The following is a 10,303-nucleotide window of genomic DNA, read 5'->3' as shown; positions in this document are numbered from 1 at the left end:
TGAGGTCTCTTTTATATCTTTCCCCTCTCACCCTAAACCTATGCCCTCTGGTTCTGGACTCCCCGACCCCAGGGAAAAGACTTTGTCTATTTATCCTATCCTTTTTGCAAACCTCTATAAGGTCACCCCTCAGCCTCCAACGCTCCAGGGAAAACAACCCCAGCTTTGTCTATTTATCCAATCCATGCCCCTCTCACATGGGTTATAAAATAAAAATTGACTGTCTACAGATTGTGTGCTTTTTGACTAAATTAGAATGTATCTGCAAATACAATTCTGCAAATGCAAATTCACCCCATATATGTGTGTGTGTGCATGTGAGGGAGTGAGAGAGAAATTTTGTGTGTGTGGGAGAGAGAGGGAACGATCGTGTGTGTGTGCGCGCATGTGTATGCATGCATGCGTGCCTGGTAATGTGTGTGCGAGTGTGCATGGGTGTGAGTGTGGAGTGTGTGTGTGTGCCTGAGAGAGTGTGTGCATGAGAAGGTCTGCGAATCTCTCTCTCTCACACACACACACACACACCCCTTACTCACACCCAAGCACACACCCTCTCATAAGCATATACCCCATCACACTCACGCACACTCTATCATTCACACATACACACACGTAAACTCACACCCTCTTCCCCTCCCCCCCCCATGTACACACTCTCTTTCTCACTCCCTCACATGCAAACACACAACATATAAGTCTATGGGGTTAATTTGCATTTGGAAAATTGAATTTGAAAATACATTCTATTTTGTTCAAAAGCACACAATCTGTAGGCAGTCAATATTTTTAATAATCCATGTGACATTTTATAAATAGAACCAGTCTGACTCAAGATTGGAATATATACAGACTCTAACCTCACACCTCTAATGCATTACCTGAGCTGAGATGTCACTTTCTTTCATAGAAACTTAAGTTATCTCAGAAATGTGACTTGAAAGAAGTTCTGGGATTTACATATTAATGAATCGAAACCTGTAACCCATTCTAAAAGATGAAAGACAACAGTAATTGAGGTATGACACTATGGTCTATTGCAATAAATTCTGCGTCCTATGATCCTTCTCCAGTAGCTACCTGATGAAGGAGCAGCGCTTCGAAAGCTTGTACTTCCAAATAACCCTGTTGGACTACAAACTGGTGTGTAGTTTGATTTTTAACATTGTACACCCAAGTCTAAAAGCGGCACCTCCACATCGGGGCTGCAATGACAGGGTAGCGGAGTGGCGCTGGCATTAACTTTTCGGTGCTGTTTTGGGCGAAATGCTCCTTCGGGGAGCCAGCACAAGCCACGACGGGCTGAATGGCATCATACAGCTCCCCCGCCGCTCCTTCCTGGGATTCCATTCATTCCGCGCGGAGGGTACCCCCCTCGCGCCCTATCCATGACGTAATCCGAGTGACGCCATCAGCCCGGGTGGCTGGCGCCGCGCATGCGCCTCGGTCGGCTGTTGTTGTTGTTGTTGAAAATGGCGATCCCGGCGAGTGAGGATTTACAGCAGCGGCTGGAGAAGCAGAGGGAGAGCGCGGTTACCCCGCCGGCCGCCGAGCACGACACCATTCACCTCAACCAGGAGGAGATCAACAATCACGACAAGTCCGGCGTCCCTCTCAACTCGCCGTGGACTTTTTGGCTCGATCGGTGAGTGAGTGAGTGGGCTGGCGGGCTGCGGTGGCCGAGGAGGGCCTGGATTATAAACTAACGCCGGGGAGCGGCCTGGGGGTGGGGAGAAGCGAGTACATGCAGCAGCTCTCACTCCCACACCGGGGGCAGGGGCAGGCAAAGAGACCTGATCCCCGTCAGGGTCACCAGTTTAAAGAAAAAGGTGAGCCCCAGAGATTAAGTTCAGGACGGGTTTGTGGTGCTGGTGGTGGTGGGATTGCACCCTGCCATGAATGTTCCTGGGCGCAAATAAACCAGGAGACCTCGATAATCTGCTAAATAAGTAGTGTTGCACTTTCCGCCGTCAGCTTTCTTGATTCCAGTGGTCTGTCCACTGGGCAGACGTCTCATCACAGTTTTATATGGGCAGCAAAATACTTTGACGAACTTGATTTTTTTTGCTGTGTTGATAGGACTAAAAGTAAATTGAAAGCAACCATGGGTACTGAAGGCTGTCTTTCAGCACTGCTTTCAGGCACTTTATGGGTATGTTGCGCCGTATGCCGCTTCTGCATCGAGTTTGTGTACAAACAGCTTTGTAACTGTAGAGAGAGCTGCCCGAAGTAAATATTAACAACATGGTAGTTTTCTTGCACCTGAGGTCAGAAGGTTGTGAATTCAATTCCTAGTTGAGAATTGAGGACATGATCGACACTGGCACTTAGTGTGTTTTGCATTACTCGGCGCGCTGTCTCTCAGATGAGACATCAAACCGAAATTCCATCCATCCGTTCAGGTGGATGTAAGAAATCCAATGGTGCTAGTTGAATAAAAGGGCAGAAGTCAACATTTATTTGCTAACCAGTATCACTGGACATGTAGAAAATTTAGTCACATGATGGGCCAAATGGCTTCATTCTGTCGGTGACAGCTAGAAAACAAAAAAACTCCCAGTCTAATTTCACCTTCCTCTCCCAGTCCATAGCCTTGTGGGCTATGGCACTTCAAAGAATGAATAACTTAAAACACTCTTGACTCTTTTCTAATCTGTTACCAGTTATGTTCAGTCCTTGCCCCTGGTTATTGATGATCTGCTAATGGAAGTTGCTGCCAATCCACTTCAACTACCCCTTTCATAATGTTACATACTTCAGTTAAATTTCCCTTCTGCTGCTTCTTTACCAAAGAAAACAATTTCATCCTGTTCAATCTTTCCTCCTAGTTACTAACAATCTCCTTTTACAGTGTGTCTCAATCTTATTGTAGTGCAGGCTGTCCTCTCACTTCAGCTGAACTAGTGGTTTACAAACTAGCATTAAAAATGTGTTGCTGGAAAAGCTCAGCAGGTCAGGCAGCATCAAAGGAGCAGGAGAATCAACGTTTTGGGCATAAGCCCTTTTTCTTTGATTCCTGAAGAAGGGCTAATGCCTGAAACATCGATTCTCCACTTTTCCAGCAACACATTTTTCAGCTCTGATCTCCAGCATCTGCAGTTCTCACTTTCTCCTACAAACTAGCATATACTTGAGCCCTCGATAAAGGAAAGCAAACTGTGTATCTTCTGGACCACCTGTCCTGCCATTTTCATCTTACCTGACCAGTCTGTGGATATTTTCTTGCAGTCTGCAGATTTTCTTCTTACTGTCAATCTCTTGGTAGGTTTTTGTACCAATTGCAATATTCTTAATCATGCTTCCAACATGCGTTGGTATTTATCATGAGCAAATAAAGAACTCGGAGCTGAGTCCTGTGGGATTCCACTTGTAATAGTCTAGATTAGAGTGGTGTTGGAAAAACAGAGCAGGTCAGGCAGCATGCGAGGAGCAGGAAAATCGATGTTTCGGGCAAAAGCCCTTCATCAGGAATATTCCACTTGCAATAGCCTTGCAGTCAAATAAAGCCAGCGATAATACCTTTTGTTTTCTGCTACTGACCCAATTTTGGATCCAATTTGCCACTTTCACTTTGATTCCATGAGTTTTTAATGATCGAAGCAGTCTGCCACGTGAGACTTATGAAATCCTTGCAAAAAACCACATAGACTACATCAGCCATGGTATCCTCAACCCTCCTCGTTACCTGCTCAAAAATTTTAACTAAGTAGACACAGTTTTAATTTAAATCCCTGCTGTCTTTGGTGAAACCATTCCTCTCTAAATTACACTTTATACTGAAATGTTTCTGCTTATTTGCTCACCACCAACTTTAGGTTGACTGGCCTATAATACCAAGGCAAATGAAGGGCTTTTGCCCGAAACATCGATTTTCCTGCTCCTCGGATGCTGCCTGACCTGTTGTGCTTTTCCAGCACCACTCTGATCTAAACTCTGGCCTATAATACCATTTTAATAGTTTTTGTCTGGTATCATGCCTGCGGCCAGATAGAATTGGAGATTATCTGAATGACCACTATTTCTTGCCTGCTTTCCTTAGCATTTGGGATACATTTAACTTAGTCTGATCCCCTTTCCATGATGTCTGAAAGTATGTCAATGTGCCGTAGTTGGTAGATGCTCTCCTCTGAATCAGAGGTTTCAAAGTTTAAATCTCACTCCAGGACCTGAGCACAAAAATCTATGCCAGAACCCCAGTGCAGTAGTAATGGGGTGCTGCACTGTTTCAGTTGAAAAATGAAAGAAAGTATGTGAAAGATCCCATGGCACTATTTTTGACCAAGAACAGGGAAGTTATTCCTGGTCTCTGGTTAATATTTATTCCCCCCTCTTCCAGCATCAATAAAATAAAAGATGATCTGTTCACAATCACATTGGTGGGAACCTTGTAGTGTGCCACTTAGCTCCCTGATTTCCTCAATTATAGATGTGATTTCCTCAATTATAGATGTGACTTTATTTCCAAGAAAATTTTCATTTTGAACTGTAAAGTGCTTTGAGATGTCTGGTGGGATGAAATTTGCTTTTGAAATGCAAGCCTTTTTTTAACTTCAAGCATCTTTTCAGTAATAGCTATGATATACATCTGAGTATCTATCTGTGCCATCCACTCATCTAGCTAATTCACTAGAGTCCTGAAATTGAAGTATTATATCACCAGACACTGAGCAACTCTTATTTCCTAGTCTTTGCTCCTTCTAGGCATACTTTATTAATAATTTTCTGCCTTCTAGTTCCAGTTTTGCTTCTCTCCCTCTAGAATCTTCACTTGTGTCCCAACCTGATGTCAGCTAGGTTAAAGCCTCCCTGCAAACTTCTCTATAAAGACCGTAAAATGTCGGAGCAGAAGTAAGCCGTTTGGCCCCTTGAGTCTGCTCTGCAATCCATGCAGGTCATAGCTGAACTGAGAGTTCTCAATCCTACATTCTGCCTTTTCCTGTAGCCCTAATTTCTTTACTGATTAATCTGGCTCTCTCAGTCTTGAATATGCTTAACAATTAGCCATTACAGTCCTCTGAGGCAAAGAATTCCAGCAACTCACTTCCCTCTGAGAGATGAAATTCCTGCTCAATTCTATCTTAACTAGGCAATGTTTTATTCTAAGATTACACCCTTTGGTTCTTGACAATCTCATAAGGGGAAACAACCATTACAGCTCCTCTGTCAAGTCCTCAAAGAATGTTCTATACTTTAATCAGGTCACTTTTCCTCCTTCTAAACTCCGTTGAGTATGAGTCAAACCTTTGCATCAGAAAGTTGATCCCTCCATACTTTGGATCAACCTAGTAAACCTTCTTGGGACTGCCTACAATGGCAGTATATCTTTGCTTGGGAACAGGAACCAAAGTTGTTGATAGAATGAGTACCTTGTATAGTTTAGCAAGACTTCCTTTGTTTTTTACATATTCCATTCCCTTCGAAATGACGGCCAGCATTCCATTTGCCTTATTACCTGCTGAAATTAGATTTATGCACAAGGGTTTTGTGATTTATGCAAAAGGATCCCCAATTCCTCTATGCAGCTTTGGCGATTACCACTTAAACAACGTACAGTTCTTCTAGTTGTCTTTACATGAGGTTAGGGTGCATATTATCACATTTTCCCACATATTCCAGTTTTGCCTACATTCATAACCCTGTATATCCCTCTGTAGACTCTATCATCCTCACCACTTGCCATCCCACGTATTTTTGTTATTTGCATATTTGACCATAGTGCATTCACTTTCCTTATCCAAGTCACTAATATACAGAGGAATCTCGATTACCCAGCATTCGATTATCTGAATTTCGTATTATCCGGACAAGATCACAAGGTTCAGATGCTTGGCTAAACTGTTATCAGGCATTCGATTATCCAAGCATTCAATTTATCCGAATAATTTATCCTGCCCATATTGTTCGGATAATCAAGGTTCCTTTGTATATTGTAAATAATTGTCGTCCCAGCACTGTCCCTGGGCTCTGCACTAGTTGTAGGTTGCCATTTTGAAAATGCCTCCTTATCCCAACTAACTTCTATTAGTTAGCCAGCCTTCTGTCCTTCTACTACTCTCCAAAACTATGGACTTTTGTCTTACAATAATATATTTTTATTCAATGCCTTTAGGAAGCCCAAATAAATTACATCTACATGTTCTTCTTTATCTCTTCTGCTTGTTAGTACCTTAACAAATTTCACTAAATTTGGTGAGTCTAGAGCCAGAGTGTACAACTTTAAAAATAAGGGGATGCCACTTAACTCAGAAGTGTTTTGTATACTCTGAGGGCTATGAACTTCTGTCTGGAATTCTCTACCACAGAGGGCTGTGGAAGCTCAATCTTCAGGTTTATTTAAGGTAAAGCTGAATATATTTCTGTCTTACCAGTGAGTTACGGGGTGAATAAAATGCATTGTGTTCATTCGGACAGGCTTTCCAGGCTGAATGGCCAACTCCTGCTTCTGACTTGGAGTTTTCATGTGACATACAATGGGCACAGCATAGTCTTGCCCTATAGTTTTAGATTAATTAAACTTGATAGAGAAGCTAAAAACTTATTGGATCTTTTTTTTTGGGGAAAAGAAGTTCACCAGCTACATACCAATCAGCAGCATCCCCTGTACTGATGCCACTTAGATTTTTGTTTACCTCACTCTTGAGATTTCCTCTGAAATTGAACTTAACTCCAATATACCTGTGTTCTTGCGTTCAGACTCTCTGATTTAATAAAATGATAAATATTGTCACAAGCTCTTTCTGTGCAACTGCCTTAGATTCAAGCACTATAATGTTCACCAACCAATCACTCCTTCACCTGCTGTACTGTGACATCACTGATTTCCTTTTTGATTTCTCTCCCCTAATTGTCTTGACCTCTGTTATAGTCCCATTTTTACTACTGATGTTACCTTTGGGCCTGAGTCACTGCTGCTCTGTATTTCCTACTTCTGATTCAGGTCTCTTCTGCTTCTACGCTGAAAGTGAGATCCTTTATCCTTATTGTTGCATTTAGTCCCATACACTCAGGTCTTGGTTTGTCTCTTCTTTTTATCCACATCCTGGTTCAGTTCTCATTAATTTTTAAATAAAAATATACTTATATGCACCTATTCACTGTTTTAGTTCTGTACAATAACATTTTAAGGAAACAAAAAGATTGGAGTTTGACTCTATCCAACATACAAGCATCTATTTACATGCATTTGAAGCACTGGGAGGGTCTAATAACTGAACGTTTAACTTTGGCAGAAAGATCTCAGATACTGGTCTTTCCCCATTGCTGAGAAAGTGAGGTCTGCAGATGCTGGAGATCAGAGATGGAAATGTGTTGCTGGAAAAACGCAGCAGGTCAGGCAGCATCTAGGGAACAGGAGAATCGACGTTTCGGGCATTAGCCCTTCTTCAGGAGGGCTAATGCCCGAAACGTCGATTCTCCTGTTCCCTAGATGCTGCCTGACCTGCTGCGTTTTTCCAGCAACACATTTCCCCATTGCTCCTTGGTGACAGCTGCCCCAAGCTTTAGTGCATCCTTTAGCATGTAATCCTGGATCTTGGAATGTGCCAGTCTGCCACACTCGGTTGAGATCGACTCTTTGTTCTGGGAGACCATCAAGTTTTGAGCAGACTAAAGAGCATTTTTCATTGAGTTGATGGTCCTGCAGGTGCAGTTGATGTTTGTCACCATGTCCTAGTTCTTGCCTTGATTTATCTTGGCCTCCAATGCCAGTTTGGACTGACACGACTCTCAACTATTACAACAAGAGATAATGTGATTTGTGTTCAAATTGGATACAGTTCCCTCCGTATAATAGTGACTACACTTTTTAGAAGTGCTTCATTAGCTGTGAAGATTCCTCGTCACCCTAAGGGATGTGAAAGGCACAATGCAATTGCAAATTTTTGTGTTGTCCCACAATTTAATCATAAATGAAAGCTAATACAGAGAGTTGGAATTTGTGATATCTAACAATTTTATGGGTGTGTGAATGCCAGCATGTGAAGTGGCATGCCTGCATTGTGTGCACAATTTGCTTGCTTATTGATTCAATGAGGGAACGCACACAAATAAGCCATTGTGCTTTAATCTGAGTTATTTTCATACAAATAATTTAATTTTTTTCTGGTTTGAAACAATACTTTTTGGAAAAAATCAAATGAAAAATAACGGCAGATATTAATATTCCCTGCACATTATAATACAGTGCCACACTGTAGTGCAATTCAGTAGCCAAATCTTATTGAACCATTTGTTACTTAAATGAAAAATCTCCTTGCCCATATCCATATTGATTGTCAAAGGGCCATCAGACTAAACTGAAGCTTTGAATCTTCTGGATTGGTACAATAATTCATAGTTAACTAAGTGCTTTATTGAGAATAATCAATTGAAATTAAGCTTGTTAGTATGAGGCAAGGGATTCATAACAGGATAGATGCTAAAGTGTACACACTGCGAAACCCTTGAGAATGAATTTTATGTTTTAATCAATGAAACTTGCATTTAAGCTATACACTTTCCAGTTGTAACAGTTGATATGTATTTGAGTGACAATCCTGTGAGTGCTTAACTTTAAAGTGGAAATTTTTTCCTGAATTGTACCTAACAATTGTTACATAGACTAAAAATTCAGATGGTTGAAATTTAAACAATTTTTCTTTCCTTGATTCTGAAACCTCTCATGAGTCTCTTTATTTCAATGCAATTTAAGTGCAGTGTCTAGCTTGTTAAATCAGTGTTGCTTAAACGACAAAAAGGACTGATGCTAACTTTGGATTACCGCTGGAAAGTTATTCAAAGATTCAAACCATTAAGGTTTTTTGTAGAAGTTGTTAACTTTAGTGTGGTTAACTACCATTTGTATTCAGCCTGAATTGTACTGAACATTTCTTCCTCAATGTGTCTCTCCTAATTGCGTAGATTTTGGTATAGACACATATGGGTAGAATCATCAAATCCCTACAGGGCACATAGAGGCTAGTCAGCCCATCCAGTCTGCACCAACCCTCCAAAGAGCATCTATCTAACCTAACTTAAACATCTTTGGCCAGTGGGAGAAAACCAGAGCACCTGGAGGAAACCTACAGAGACTCGAGGAGCCCATGCACATTCCGCACAGTCAAGTCAAGGCTGGAATCAAATCTGGGTTCCTGGCGCTCTGAGGCAACAGTGCTAACCACTGAGCTGCCTCCTGGTTCCAGAGGAATGCGGTACAAATTCATTTGTATGCATTCCTAAAAACAACTGTCCATTTTTCAAATGTGGAACAAATGCTTTTTTGATGAATGTTATATAAATAGCACATCTGTTAACATTGTTAGTTACAATATTTGTTCAACAAACACCCCTGATATAATCACTGATGTTATTTTGTCAAGCCTGATCAGGACTTAAGTAAATAGTGTCATTTGTGTCCTTGAAGTAGCCTGTGGGTTCTGATCTCTGAAGTAGTTTCCATTAGCAGGGAAATCCTGGAGTAATCGACACTTAGGCTCTTCTCATTCCTCCTTTGATTTAAATTTACTTTGTCCTTTTCTACCTGAATTGGTTAGTAGAGTTCAATGACAGAGTTTATTGTGCAAAGAAATACTGGAGCACTGGGGGGAGAGAGAGAGAGAGAGACCAACAGCACAGTGGTCAACTGTGAGTCTTCTCTCAACCCGGAGCACATGTCAAGATACTTTTATACATTTTGTGATATAATAGATCAGTGAAGAGGTTATTGTCTCTGTAACATAGTTTGTTGTAAACATTGCAGAATCATTGATAGTTTTGATGCAGTCATTGATAGTTCCAGCGCAGCCTTTGTTAATTTCAGCGCGGTCGTTGTCCGTTTCAGTACAGACATTCAGTTTAAATGACAATGCGGAAGTCCATTGCTGTAGTAATGGGCGCTAATCACTCTTCCTGAGAAGGCTATTAGCACTTTGTATTGAGTCTGTATCAAAGGTGTTTGCTGGACCTAGACACTTCAGTGGGCAGTGTTCGTAACTCATGTGTATTCTCTTCCCCCACCCGCCTTAAACTAATCAACTAGGTTGTGAATGCATTGTGGTGGCCCCAGGCAGTATCTGTGTTTGTTCTGCTGTCTTTCTCCATATTGTGGTCCGGCGGCCATCTTGTGTGTCCGTCTGCCTAGTGTCATCCTGCCCTGTGCTATCTCCCACTTCACTTCCCCCCCGCCCCCCCCCCCTTTTGTGTTCAAGGAGGCGACTTTGGCGATCTCCTGCAGACCACCCAATCTACATGTAGAAGTTGGTCCTCTCTAGGAGGTCCTCCTCCTGAGGGGTATCACGGAGTGCCAATTTTGTTGGGGGCTCTTCCATAG

The 10,303-nt window shown here is 41.9% G+C and overlaps 1 protein-coding gene across 2 annotated transcripts in view; it reads left to right on the top strand.

Moving 5' to 3' along the window:
• The first annotated feature begins 1,409 nt into the window (after window positions 1-1,409).
• eif4e3 (eukaryotic translation initiation factor 4E family member 3) overlaps window positions 1,410-10,303 on the top strand; it is an 83,810-nt gene continuing 74,916 nt past the window's right edge. The window contains exon 1 of one of the 2 annotated variants that reach the window (XM_043708350.1): window positions 1,410-1,642. In XM_043708350.1, coding sequence (XP_043564285.1) covers window positions 1,434-1,642 — 209 coding nt within the window. In that variant the 5' untranslated portion in view covers window positions 1,410-1,433. The remainder of the gene's footprint in view (window positions 1,643-10,303) is intronic. The other variant, XM_043708349.1, reaches the window with a different exon arrangement.

The sequence above is a fragment of the Chiloscyllium plagiosum genome, chromosome 18, assembly GCF_004010195.1.
Source record: "Chiloscyllium plagiosum isolate BGI_BamShark_2017 chromosome 18, ASM401019v2, whole genome shotgun sequence".
Taxonomy (NCBI): Eukaryota; Metazoa; Chordata; class Chondrichthyes; order Orectolobiformes; family Hemiscylliidae; genus Chiloscyllium; species Chiloscyllium plagiosum.
The sequence above is the reverse complement of the archived record's forward strand: the minus strand, read 5'-3'. Positions and strand labels throughout refer to the sequence as shown.